Below are 14,467 nucleotides of genomic sequence, written 5' to 3' on the forward strand. Positions count from 1 at the left end.
GCTGGAGCGCATTCGTTCAAAAAAAACGTATCTCGTCGTTTCTTGCGCAATATGAACAGAGAGCTTTCCCATTTTAATTTAAATAATGTTATCCGACAGTAGGCGGAACCTTTGGCAGCGCTCGCTCATTATTCAAGGGGGAAGGAAAAGAGCGAAGGAACATTTCCGCCAATAACAAACCTGCTAGCCTGCAAGCTAGCAATGTTTTATTGTGTCTCTTTGACATTTTTACCTGTCTACACGTCACCTGTTGGCCTTGTTTGGAAGTGAATCACGGTGAAGACATTTATACGTTCGATACACAGACGCCATGATGGAGAAAATTACCCGTCGGTTACTTTAAAGGTGAACCAGCAGATAGATGATTCGGCCTCCGGTTAGCTCGCAGGCTAACAGGCTAGCATGCTCCTTCAGCAGGTTTCCAAGTCAAAGGTGATTATCATGTCCTGAGACTCTGCAGGCAGCCGGAGAGCGACTTTCCACACTCCATCGCGACTCTTACGGAGGAGTAGCCTCAGCTTTTCACACGCTTTTGGGCTTTTTTCCTCCTCCGGAAAACCTTGCAAGTTTTTTATTTTTTTCCCCCAGGTGAGTTTAGATGTACAGTTAAACATGTTTATGACCTCACAGAAGCGATTTTTTTTTACAGTTATGTCTATTTTACTGAGATGGAATTACGGGTAAATGTCACTATAGAACAGTTGTTGCCATTAAATGTATTTATTTAACTATTATTATTAACTGCAAATCACAAAAATACAGTAGTATATTCTCGTGGGATTGGTTTGTCATCTTATCACAACATTAAGGACGTCTGTTCCTGAACACAAACACTATCTGTCCATGCCAGCCATCTAATGCTATAAACGGGATCATTATCTAAATCAGAGCCTGGGCAGATTTTTTTTAAATTATTATTATTATGCCTTATACAAGATTTAAGCAAATCTGAATGTGTAATTGCGAAATGGATTAGTCTTTTTAGTTTTCAAGCAGTTTTGTCAACGTTTATGTTGATACGGGTTTATGTTGATACAGACTTTATCATGTCCCACCATGCAGGTAGAAATTAAAGCTGCAGCAGACGAATTAAAAAAAAAAAAAAATCTCTTCTTTCACTCAAACAGATCGGTGCGCTGAGTCGACTTGGGAAAAAAAAATGAAGATGTTCTCAGTGGCACATAAGACGGTGTTCGTGGTGGACCACTGTCCCTACATGGCGGAGTCCAGCCGCCAGCAGGTGGAGTGCGACGTGCTGACAAAGAGCCGAGCCCAGGGGGTCATCCCTTTGGCCCCCGTGTCCAAGTCCCTGTGGACCTGCGCTGTGGAGTGCTCCATGGAGTACTGCCGGATCCTCTACGACGTTTATCCAAGAGACAAGCTGGTTGGTTTCTGATATTTACATTTGCCGTGACCCAAACAGTGGGTCACAGTTTATTAGCATAGAAGCTGTTTCAATCTCATCACTGCTTCATTCTACAGGTTAATTACATTGTGAGTGATTCCGAATTCCACATACTGAATAGCTGGAGGCGGGAGGCTCAGACCACTCTTGAGGTAATAGTATCGAGGAATCCAGTTTTTGGGACTTGCAACCAACGAAAACGGAACGTTTTTGGTAGAAATCTTTTTTTTTTTTCTCATTTTCCAGCTCATGTCGGCTCTGGCGGCTGTCGGGCCTCCGAACCCTCGCGAGGACCCGGAGTGCTGCAGCATCCTGCACGGCCTGGTCGCTGCGGTGGAGTCGCTGTGCCAGATCACGGAGCTGCAGCACGAGAGGCGCACCGCCATGATGGACACGGCGGAGCGGGTGTCCAACAGAGGCCGCATTATCTGTCTCACCAATGCCAAAAGGTAAACGGAGCTCACATTGGAAATTTCATATAGACAGTGGGAGCTCATGTATCATATTTCACTCGTTTGTCCGTGTAGGAATTTGTAAATCCCACTTCAGTTTTCACATCATCAATCAGCCGAACACAAAATAGCCTAATTTTATTCCTTTATTTAACAAATCAAATTACGTTCCAGCTTAAGTACATGTGTTACTGGGTGTATATTCAGGACGTCTTTCATCCCAGCTCTCTTTGCATTTCCTCGCGCAGCGACACTCATGTGCGGATGCTGGAGGACTGCATCCAGGAAACCATAATGGAGCAGAACAAGCTGGCGGGGGGTTCAGACAGGTCGGTGATGATGTATTCCAACACTTGCCGAGGTGGCCGCACCTTCGACGAAACTCGAATCCGTTTTTTTTTGCGTCGCGTGAACTTCATCCATAATCCCGTCGCTGCGTTCACCTTCAGGCTGATGGCGATCCAGCAGTGCGACCTGGTCCTGATCCACATCTACCCCCAGGGGGAGGACACGCTGGTGTCCGATCGGCCCAAGAAAGACGTGAGTGTGAAGTCCAGACCGCGCCGGCCGGTCGGTCGGTTTGCCGCCCCCGCCATTCCTCACGCCACTCCCTCTCTGGCCGTCACAGATTTCCCCTCTGCTCACCAGCGAGGTTCACAGCGTCCGGGCCGGGAGGCACCTCGCCACCAAACTCAACATTTTGGTCCAGCAGCACTTTGACCTGGCCTCCACCACCATAACAAACATCCCCATGAAGGTAAACACCTCCTTTTTATTTTTTTTCTCTCTCTCCCTTGATCTGTCCGGTATTCAGCGCCGTCACACCGAAATGCTAACCTAATAAACGTATCTGTTATGAAGTTGTTGCTACGAGTCAAGTCAGACTTTATCTCTCCGCCATTTGCTTTATTTTCATGTTTCTAGCCCTCCTTTGATTTTTTTTTTTTTTTTTTGTTCCGCCTCGCACTTTTCATTCTGCTTTGCGCTCGTCCTCCTCTGCAATAACTCCAGAATCTCTCTTTTCTTTTTTTTCCCTTTTCTTTCATTTGCATGCTGATATGACTGTGAACCTGCTGCTGGTTTCATGCTGTATTTTCTGTTTTGCTAGCCCACATTAAATGTTTGCGAACAGGTTAGTACTCTGATCACACACACACCAACCTGAGGAAGGGGCAGAGTTTTACACCGTTGCAGCACACACAGACACACACACACACACACACACACACACACACACACACAAACAAGGCCCAGTCGGTGGAAGAGTTTAATTTGACGTTCCCGGCGGATCCACGGGATTTGCCGACGAGGCTCACATAAAAGAACAGGCAACTCTGGTTTCATGTAGATAAGAAAAGCAAAAAAAAAATCTCACAAAGCAGGATCTGTAATTGCTGTAAATTTTAGGAGGAAATTGTAATTTTTTTTTTATATTTAATAAGCATTACGTTCACATCAAATATCTAATTTTAAAGTCACGTGACCTGATCTTACATCCAAACATCTGTGACCAGAGTTGCCTTTTTGGAGCTGTTCAAACCCCCCCCCCTTGTCTCCGTCCCTCCACGTTGACTCCTCCCCCCTCCTCCCATGAGAAACACCTTCCATTTAGTGTCTCGCTGTGGTCCATTGTGCCGTCTTGAGTACGAGCTTTAAAAACATAACCATCCCTTATATGTCTGAGCCCGGTTCCACCCTGTAGCTGCTCGCCCGCCGCAAAATCTCAGCGCTTGTTTTCAGTGTTCCCCCCCCACATCTTTATATTCGCGGAACCACGGTCCATCTTCCGAAAAGTCTTTCCGTCTCTAAGACCGTGAGTTCTGTCCACACACACACACACACACACACGTCTGTAAACTCAGGGGAAACACTGAGCCTGTATTGATGAATCAGTTCAACATTAAAAAAAAAAAAAGGTAAAAGTTCTATTTGCTGTATTCGGCCCCCGGTTGTTTCATCACGTGCTCCCGCTTCCCGAGCGAGCCGCCATCTCCCTCCTGCCGTTGCGTCCATCCCCGCTCACCCTCTGGAACATGAAATCAGCAGTGTATCGTCGCGTGTCGGTGTGCCAGCGGCGCACGTTTATGGCGAGGCGACGTCACGCCGACATGTTTCTTTTGTTGTCGTTTGTGCGGAACGAACAGGAGGAGCAGCACGCCAACACGTCGGCCAATTACGACGTGGAGCTCCTGCACCACCGGGACGCCCACCTGGAGTTCTTCAAGAGCGGTGAGTAACTCGTGTGGATGCGTTTTAATAAAAAAAAAACGCCAAAATTAAAAAAAAAAAAAGAAGAGAGAGAGAGAAGACATTCACAATCTGAAAATTGTTTGTGGTGCAGGAGACTTGCATATGGCCGGGACCAGCACCCGAGAGAACGGACTGAAAGAGACCATCACGCTGAAGTGGTGCACTCCTCGAACCAACGGTATAGGTGGGCAATGTCGGCTCAACTTCTCACTTCCTATCATTCATTGTGAAAGATTTCAGACGTTCGGGAAATATTGTGGTCGTTAAAAGTGTTGTTGTATGTGGGGGGGGGTTGTTTTTTGTTTTCTAGTGCTGTCAGTCGATTAAAAAAAATGTAACTAATTAATTGCACAATTTTTGGTAATTGATTGCGATTAATCGCATTGTTTTTCTACTCAAAACTGCTCAAAGCTTGTAGTTTCTATTTATTCAGGGAAAACCACGGAATTAATGTCGACTCAGCACACAGAGACTAGTTTTATAGTGGCCTTTTAGCTTTTGGTGAAACTGTTTCTCTCCAGGGTTAGCAAAATAATAAAGACATAAATTAATTCATTAATAAATAAATCAAAAGAGGAGAAATTTATATTTCATTTGCAAGTATTTCTTCCCGTTTTAGCAGTTTGGCGGCTCTCGGTCAGTCAACATGGCAACCTGCTGTTTTGTTGCAGAATTACTACTGTGGCTGTAAAAGTCGGCTTTTCAAAGTAAAGCTATTGACTTTCACATCCTCAAAGAGTCATCAGGTAACTTTTAAAGTGAAACTTTCTACCTTAATATTATTCCATTGGGTCTTATGTTGCTCCGGTAAGAGTAAAAAAAAAAAAGGAAAAAAAACGGAAGTAAACAAAACTACGTTAATTACATAAACTTTTTTGAACGAATTATTTAATTTAGCGCGTTATTTTTGACAGCACTAGGTTTTTTTTTTTTCCTTTATCTTGTGATTTTTTGTGTATCAGGATTTTGTTCTCCAGTAAAGTAGTTTGAAGTTTGTGTTTCTGCTTTTGTTTGTTGTTGTTTTTTTTCCCCGCCTCAGAGCTGCATTACTGCACAGGAGCTTATCGCATCTCGCCCACAGACGTGAACAGTCGTCCCTCCTCGTGCCTCACAAACTTTCTCCTCAATGGTGAGAATGCCGAAGACGCGAACGAATCGGAAATTGGGATCGTACAAGTTTGGGGCTTTGACTGTCTTGTGGCGGTTGCCGGTGGTTCTGCAGGTCGGTCGGTGCTGCTGGAGCAGCCCAGGAAGTTGGGTTCAAAGGTCATCAGCCACATGCTGAGCAGCCACGGCGGCGAGATCTTCCTGCACGTGCTCAACAGCAACCGCTCCACTCTAGAAGACCCGCCGTCCATCAGCGAGGGCTGCGGGGGCCGGGTGACCGACTACCGGATCACGGTACGCCCGGGCCTTCCCTTGCGGAAATACGCGGTGCGCCGTCCGGATCGGTGACCGTTTTTGTTTTTTTTTCTCTTGCCAGGATTTCGGCGAATTCATGAAGGAAAACCGTCTGACCCCGGTGCCGGAGTCGTCCCACGACCCCTCGTCGAAGCTCCCGATTGAGCGGGGCAAGGCCCAGCTGGAGCGCCACACCCGATACTGGCCGATGATCATCTCGCAGACCACCATCTTCAACATGCAGGCGGTAAGCCCCGCCCATCGCTGGGTTTCTCCTGTGGACGCAATGAGAGCTTGATACTTCCTGGTTTCCTCCACCAGGTGGTGCCACTGGCCCTTCTGATAGTGAAAGAGACTCTGACGGACGAGGACGTCCTGACCTGCCAGAAGACGGTCTACAACCTGGTGGACATGGAGAGAAAAAACGATCCACTGCCGATTTCCACGGTGGGATCCCGAGGCAAAGGCCCCAAGAGGTAAATCTTCCCACCCGTTTGCCCCCGTTGTGCTGGATTCATTTCAATTCGGTTGCTGTAAAGTTGTCGAGAATTGGCAGTTTCCCCCGGGGGAGAGTCGCGCCGCAAACCCTGCGTTCTGTCGTTCCCCCTCAGGGACGAGCAGTACCGCATAATGTGGAACGAGCTGGAGACGCTGGTCAAAACTCACGCGGGGGCCACCGACCGGCACCAGCGGGTCCTGGACTGCATCATCGCCTGCCGCAGCAAACCCCCCGAGGAGGAGGAGAGGAAGAAGAGGGGCCGCAAGAGGGAGGATCGGGAAGACAAGACGGAGAAGAATGGCAACAAGGAGGCGGAAGACAAAAGCTGGCAGGACTCTGAAAAGTCGGTAGTCGGCGGCCACGGCGCCTCCCGTCCGCCGGACTCGAGGGGAGACGGCGTGACCTAAACCGTCTTCCTGTCGCTCCGTTGTGTTTCGCAGACTGAAGGTTTTGCTGGAGAAAGAAGAACAGGAGCCAGAGGTGATCAAGGATTCCCCGGATTCGCCGGAGCCGCTCAACAAGAAGCCGCGTCTGACCGTGGACGAGGTCCAGCCTCCAGAGAGAGCCAAAGGTACCGGCGCGCATAGTCGTCACGTTTAATGGGGCGCCGGATGATTTCTCGCGCCGCTTGAGTCACTGGTGCGCCTCTCGACCCCCCCCCCCCCCCCCCGCAGGGCCCGTCTCGCTCCTCACCATGTGGACCAACCGGATCACCGTCGCCAATTCCAGGAAGCACCAGGAGTTCGTGGGGAGAGCGAGCTCGGTGAACAACAAGTTCGAGTTGTACCAGCAGCTCAAAGAGGAGAACGGGTGAGTGTGTGTGTGTGTGTGTGTGTGTGTGTGTGTGTGTGTGTGTGTGTGTGTGTGTGTGTGTGTGTGTGTGTGTGTGTGTGTAACCCCCCCTTCCCCCCTCCCCAGCGGTCCGACAAGCGGTCGAATTGTACGACCGGAATTGACACGTTTCTCTTTTTTTTTTCCAGGATGGACGTTCACGAAAACGGAAAATCCTCCAGATGATGTTTTGATGAGATGATGTGGATGAGATTCTGGACCACAGTGGAGTGGAGTGGGGGGGGGGGGGGGTTCAGAGTCGGGTGTTGGAAATCGGACACAAGAGACATCTAAACTCTAACAAGGGATTTATAAGTTGTTGGGTTTTTTTTTTTACCTGAAATTTTGTAGATACGCTGGTCACACATTGTACAGCAGGAAGCCGTCGGTCCAGACCACTGCTGTTGGCTTTTGGACAAATCTGTCATGAATGTTTGGATGTGATGGACCCCCCCCACCCCTCCCCCCGGACTAAAACATCCTCCTGCTTCTGAAGTGTCCAGTGTGAGAATAATAAGACGTCATCGAAGAAATGTCACGCAGAATATATAATCATGAAATTGTGTTCCAAACTGTCTCGGTCCCATGATTTCTCCCTTTTACAAGCAATCGTCCGATCAGCTTCCGCTTTGGTTGTGCCAGAACCTGTGTGTGTTACAATCTCCTGATTATATTGTAATTTATTTGATAATGACTTACTATTCTGTATCATCACTGTGCCTCCATGTACTCACCTTTTAACAGTGTGATGACACATGTTTTTTTTGTTTTTTTTTTACTGACAGTAAAATTTAGCTTACGAGTGGTACAACATCTGTGTTTCTGTGTCTTGAACGGAGGAAATCCTGCTCAAAAAAGGAAAAGAAAAAAAAAGTGAGATGAGCTGCCTCGTTGAGCAGGGAGTGCCTGTCCCGAGCCACCAGGAGGCGCTCCCGAGGAGCAGCCTGGAGCTCCGGGCCCCCCTCGGCCTCCTGCGGGTCCAGGGACGAGAGCGTCGCCGTCCTCCTCGTCCACAAAGGTCCGAGGTGGGACGGAGTAGCGGAAGGGGAAACCGACAGCGGCGCTGGAACCGACTGCAGAACTCTGGGAGGGAAGTTCACAGAACCTGGATGTGAAACATACGTTCTTATTACGTTGATGGGCGAACAAGTGGGAGTTTGTCTTGTACTTGAAATCCTCCAAACAACCGAGCAAATTGTGAACATTTCGTACAAAATATAGTTTGTTTTCTTTTCAAACAGACAGATCCCAGCTGAGATATCGGCGATGCCGCCATGAAAGCTCGATATGCTGTCAGGGTGAGTTTGTAAAAACACCCATAATGCAACAGCTTTAAGAGAAATTTACATTTCACTGTATTTTTCACCAAAAAATTTCATTAAAATTGACTTTATGCTGAAATTGTAGGCATTTTCTGAAGTCATTGTTTTTTGTGAAAATAACATTTTCATCATGTGTACTATATATATGTATATGTATACTAAGTTTGAATGCGGTCGATGACGCGTCCTGAGTGAAAACGTTGAGCCTCACATCCTGACGGGTCCCAGTTGGAGCTGTGGAGACAACGCGGTGACACTTTAAGAAACAGATTCTGTTCTGTTATTGTCGTAAAAATCGTGATAGCTATTTGTTGAAAGTGGCTGAGAAGCATGTGCTCCCGACTTGGCAGAGTTGGACTTGATCTTTGGATTAAGAAGTCACCTGGAAGAGATCAGAGGCAACATTTTAAGTTAATCTGAAGTCACTGTTGGGTAATAATCAAGATGACTTGGGAGATAGGAATTTAAATCTATTGGGAAAGCTCTTGAGAAAGTGGTTAATAACATTATTACTACTTCCAGCTCATAAATTCTATGAGGATCTTTAGTGCCCTCCAGATGTGTTCAGGCCATGCCAGCTGCTGCCCTTGGATACCATGGCGCTACTGTGACTTTTCACCATTAAATCTCTTTATCACGTGGACAGGTTGGTTAGTTAGTTTTTTGTTGTTTGTTTGTTTGTTTGTTTGTTTATTATTGGGATTATTATCATGTGGACAGTTTAGTTTGTTAGTTGGTTAGTTTTATTTGTTTATTTATTTTAGATTTTTTTTTTTGTATTTATTTATTATATTTATTGTGATTATTATAATGTGGACATTTTAGTTAGTTAGTTAGTTTAATTTGTTTATTATTTTATATATTTATTTCTATTTATTTACTTATTTAATTTATTATATTTATTGTGATTATTATCATGTGGACAGTTCATTATGTGGAATTTTGTTGAGACGTTTCACTCAGAAACGGAGACAAGCGACGTTCAACCTTTTCCTACCAACAACAAAATCCAACAAAAAGAAATCGGCTCACCCTCTAATGACGGCCAACATGTGCATCACATTTAAAAGAGGCTCTTTCTAAGCCTCTGGGAAGCAGTGAGAACCAGACAATCGACTGGACAATCTGACTCCAGTGTGGGTGAAGTATTTATATCAGGAAACTAACAAGGGGAGACATTAAATCTCAAACTATGAATGTTCCTATTGTTAAACCTTTCTGGAAAAACAAGCACAGAGAGAGAGAGAGAAAAAAAAGTGGATAATAAGCAACCTCCACAACGAAAGACGTTAGTCCCTGAAGAAAGCAGAGGAAAAAGACTCATTGAGGAAGAGGAAGAGAAACCGAAAGACCTTTTAGATATGCAGTCGTTGACATAAGTGTTTAATGTAATCCAAGCATCAGGATTACACCTCATACCACAAAACATCTATTGTGGTCTGACAATCTAGAGGACTCTGCCTTTCACATGAGCTACATTATTTATTTTTTTTATTGATTAAAGTTACTATTTGTTGTTCCTCGTATACGGATAAGGGACGATTGTCGGTGTTTGTTGAGGGGAGGGCACGTGGCCGAGGTGTTTCACGTGTCGGGAGTAAAAACAGAAGACTGAATGGAAAAACACTGAGTGGGAAGTGACGTGGCGGTGGTGCCAAGACATGAGCGTTTCAAAACAAAAGGAGGAGCATGAGGGCACGGGAGAACACGAGCCCGTCACACAACTAGTGTTGAACATTTTGAGCTAAAAGTGGCGTCAGGATGAAGGCGAGATGAAATCTGAACTGCAGTTGATAAAAAGACATAATAGACAATTAAAATATAAAAAAATTAAGTTCCTGCCGCAAGTCACTGAACTGAATAAGACCCAGTGACTCTATGCAGTTTTATCTCTTTTCATTGAATGTTCTTGTCCTGGTTTATCCGACTGCTTTTTCAATCTCTGTAAAGATTTTATTGTGATTTGACTTTATCTAGTCTTGATCTTATCTCAATTTTTCATTTAGTGGTGAAGAGCCGAACGTTGAGGTCTTGTCCCGTCCGTCTTGTTCCACTTGACCGATTGTCAGGCTCAGGCGAGTGGCGATCGGTCCTCTGTTGACGACTTTGCGTGTCGGCGTGGAAACGACGCCACGAGAAACTGGGCGAAGTGTCCGTGACGCCCGGCGAACGGCGTCGTCTGCATGATCCTCGGGATTCATACCATCCAGGCCTGAGAATTGCTGACACTCGTTCTGCCTTATCGGTCGATTCTTCAGGAACCTTAACTTTTGCGGCGGAGAGTCAAACTCTGGTTCTCGGCTGAAGTAGTCGAGTGGAAACTCGCGACCGACGTCTCAGGACTTCTGTTAGACGAACACACTAATTCGTCCGTTGGCGTTTTGCAGGCGCCTGCGCACGCCTTGTTGGAGGGAAATGGAAAAGTACTCGGTAGTTTGACAGTCACGTCTGAAATGTCGCCACTGACGGAATCCACAAAGGGTGTTGACATACGGTTCTCCCCTTTGCCGCTTTTCATGCTTTCTCGACACACTGGCTCCGCACAACAACAACAACCACTCTCGGAACGGGCGCACGCAAAACAGGAAGACAAAGCCAGGCTTCAGATGTCGGTCGTCAGCCATGGCGCGATGGTTGGCGTCGAGGGTGACGGGATTTAACCTGAAGGAGAAAGTTAGCCCACGTGGTCGTCGTTCCTCCTGAACAGGGCCCGGTATCCCCCGCGACCAAAAAAAAAACGAATGAAAGGAAAGTTAATGATCTTTGTTTAATTAAATACTGTTGGTCGTCCCTGGTTCTCCACCTTGCTGGGTTCCTGTCAGTCGCTGTTCTGTTTACGATGTGCAGATGAAAGCAGGCGCCGCATGCCGCCTCCGTCAAGAGACACTTTGAGGTGGTAAATCCCACATTCCTCGCGCAAAGCCGGGCCGACGAGGCTGCTGCTCTGTGGCTCTGAACGCCAGCCAGCGAGGTAATGCGTAAAGTATTGGCTGATGATACTCAGGCCCCGTTTCCATGGCAACGTTGCTCGGAGCCACTGAAAACTCAACTTTTTGTGAACGCTCTGACCCCCGTCCCCGTGGAAACGTTGGGGAAACACAACTTTTTTTTTGTTAATGCTGCTACTTGTACGTTGCAACACTGTACAACGTTACATTTAGTCAGAAGAAGATTCTCCACTATCGGATTTATCGTGAAATTATCAGAGAAACTAGAGCTACACTCGGTAGAGCGCAGTCCTCCGCCAACGCCACGTTTGTTCGCGGAGCCGAGTTAGCATCTCGAGCATGCGAGCCGTTTGCTCACTCGCCTGTCAGGTAGCGACATCACTGTGTGAGACACCCAGCAGGGAGCGTCTCCATGGCAACAGATGCTGATCTCCTCTCATCCACTTTGTATGGGACATTTTTTCCCCCGCAGTTTTGGGGGATTTCTTCAAAAACGGTTTGTCGTTAACGTCCCAAACTTTAAAGGATTTGTCCTTGGATGGTGACAAATCATCCCCGAGGATTTCACGACAATTCAGGTGAGTCGTTTTTGCGAAAACTTGGTCAAATGCATACAGTACATACACGCAAATAAATAAATACACGCAGACGAAAACGTGACCACCTCGGCCAGCTGTAATTGTAACCGCAGACATCCCGCCAGCAGGAAGTGGATCGTATAAAGTGATGGTAACAGTTCAACACGTCGGATGCAGATCTGGTGAATAATTCTTATTTGTTTAGTTGGTTTTTCCAGTCCTGCTCTGCTCACCTGATGCAGCTCCCTGTGCTGTGTCTGAAGGAGGACGAGTCTGCCTCCGACGTCGTTGAAGGAAACCCTGATGGTGATGTCACGTTTTGGAGCAGCAGCAGCAATTATTTAAGATTTAAAAAAAAAAAAGTCCAGAGTTCTTCGTGAAGCGGTGCTCTCTTGGACGGATGGACTCCGGAGTTTGGCTATAAGGTAACCCATGTCCTTCGTAGTTCTCATCATTGACACTTACTGCTACAAAGACGTGGCATTTCTCCAAAACAAGTGCAGGTCTGCGGGTCAACAACCTGTCTGTCGTCCTGCTCTACCTGACCACCAACCTGACGGTCTATACCGTCGCAGCTGAGCAGAACCTGATCCGGAAAGCGTTCCCGAGCAGAGGCTAAGTCTTCGCTCCAGGTCCAGTTACAAGTCAGTCGTGGTTACCACGATACCCGAAAGGCGACCTGAGACTCCGTCAGTGGCTCACGTGGCTGGAGGGGAAAGGTGGACGACTCTCTGTGGGCCAGAGTTGCTTTGTGTGTGTTTCAGTTGTGGTTTTGAGGTTTAAGGAGGTTCAAGTCATTCAGATCCCACCGCTGACGGGCTACTAAAACCAAAGGTAACAAATGGAGGGGGGGAAGGGAGGGAAATACTGAAGTGTACTTGGAATGGTGCTGGTAAGTTTACAAGGATCATAAATGCTTCGGGGACATTGAATCCACTTCCTCCAGAGTCGTCTGCCCCCCAAACGCCCACTTAGGGAGGATCATTACTGGGAGGCTTGAGTACGTGTGGCTGCCACATGTCTCTCTGGCATTTCGCTTGATGTGCAGCCATCCTATGTGAGATGGAAGAACACAATAATGCAGGTCTGAACAATGACTGAATACATTTAAGATTCCAAGTAATTCTGCAATGAACCTATTTCCCCTTCTGGGCTTGAATCAAAGGGCTGGATTGCATATTTTTTTAGCGAAACGCACACAAAGAAAACTTTACATTTAAACTTTTCTTTGTCGTGGTGCAGCGTATGTGTGATGAGAATATAGTTTCGCAAATCCAAACTTACTTACTTACTACCGAATATTACTATAATATCAAGATAAAGCTCATTTTAATGATACCAAACTTCTACTGTGGCTGTTATGCATATTTTTTTCGGAAACTTTTCTTTTAACGTTTTCCTGGAGGGTTTTGTTTGTGCCACTTTGCAGGGAGTTATTCAGAGTTAGGGTTGAGTTTAAGTTGTCACCAGATAAGATCAATCATGAACACTGATCAACAGCTGCAATCGCTTGTTTTGATTGACGATCTCTGGTTCGGTTCCAGGAACAAACGCATACCTGTAGACTAAACATAAATATATATATTGCTCATGTGCAAATCTATACATATGTAAAAAAGTTATTCTTATCTAATTGGTCAAACTGGCTTAAAATGTATTTAAAGATGGTTTTTAACCTGCAGCAATTTATTTGTATCAGCGTTACATTAAGCTACACCCAAACCTGAGAAAACATTCAACATTTTAACATAGATCAATTACAAAAAATCAATTTTTGTCTGAAAAACAAGTTCAAAACAATCATTAAAAAAAAAGACAGATTACATAGAACCTTATCGAACAGCTGAGTAAATACTGCTTTGTCTTCTTCACATCGTTTCCTCACCTGTTGAGCTTCAACACTCGTTTCTCATTCTGTTCCTTCATTGTACAAGTTCAAGGTTTGACTGCTGACGAAATAAATGTAAAAAAGTTTTATTCATGTCTTTTTTTTTTTTTTTTTCCTTAGAATGTTGATTAATGTTTATCTTCTTGCACAACTAAATGTGGTTCATCTTTATACGGTGACTGAAAAACTGGACTTTGTATTTACTCAGGCCACTGTTGACTCAGGTCAGTGACGTTGTTTTTACATGATTTCGCTTGAATTTTCCCAGACAAACTTGCCAACAATCAAACACGAATGTCTCTACCAGCATATAGAAATACAATCGCTATTTATGTTCCAGGTGGGCAGCAGATGACCAGCTCAGACACATGGCTTCAAGCACAAACTTGACTTACTGGATTTACTGGATCTGAGCCATGCTTTTAGCCGGCAGAAACAAAACAGGTGTCGGATTTTCCTCAGGTCTCAGTTACTCCTGAGCCAAAAACGTGATAAGAAGAGGAACCGGTCTTCAGAACAGAGTAAACTACATCTTTGAGCATTTTTGGACTGGAGCATCGGATGTGATATCATCAGTTTCTGAAGGCGCCACAGGTAAATGAAAATCACTTTTTTTGGGGTGGTTTTTCATCTTTTATTGTTTGCATTTTTTATTTTTTTTTAATTTAAAAATATAACTTAAATCTTAATGTTGTATTTTCTACAATTCTAGCTTGATTGCAATAAATCTGAAACAGTGCATCAGTTTGAACAAAAAAAAAAGCTTATAGTAGACTTAATTCAAAATTATTTTTTTTATTACACAGCACTCATAAATGCTCAGTGTCTCTCGCACAAATCAAAATCCCCTACTATATTCCAGAACAAGTAGTGTTTCTTGGCTGTTTCTCTTT

General features: G+C 45.5%; 1 protein-coding gene across 3 annotated transcripts; it reads left to right on the top strand.

Moving 5' to 3' along the window:
- Positions 1–181: 181 nt before the first annotated feature.
- On the top strand, positions 182–8,228 carry ints13 (integrator complex subunit 13; the record flags this gene model as incomplete). 3 transcript variants are annotated; one of them, XM_080517878.1, is made up of 17 exons in its annotated part: positions 182–588; positions 1,128–1,384; positions 1,483–1,557; positions 1,652–1,854; positions 2,106–2,186; positions 2,307–2,397; positions 2,486–2,614; positions 4,002–4,086; positions 4,199–4,291; positions 5,147–5,236; positions 5,330–5,508; positions 5,591–5,755; positions 5,830–5,984; positions 6,120–6,350; positions 6,448–6,578; positions 6,682–6,817; positions 6,988–8,228. In XM_080517878.1, the coding sequence occupies exons 2-17, from the start codon at positions 1,160–1,162 to the stop codon at positions 7,022–7,024; spliced, it is 2,106 nt and encodes a 701-aa protein (XP_080374004.1). In that variant the 5' UTR covers positions 182–588; positions 1,128–1,159. The 3 variants fall into 3 exon arrangements, with proteins under 3 accessions (XP_080374004.1, XP_080374005.1, XP_080374006.1); XM_080517879.1 differs by having other exon boundaries at positions 4,199–4,285; XM_080517880.1 differs by lacking the exon at positions 6,988–8,228 and having other exon boundaries at positions 6,682–6,821.
- Between the last annotated feature and the right edge of the window lie 6,239 nt (positions 8,229–14,467).

Source organism: Blennius ocellaris, assembly GCF_963422515.1.
Source record: "Blennius ocellaris genome assembly, chromosome: 22".
NCBI classification, from domain to species: Eukaryota; Metazoa; Chordata; class Actinopteri; order Blenniiformes; family Blenniidae; genus Blennius; species Blennius ocellaris.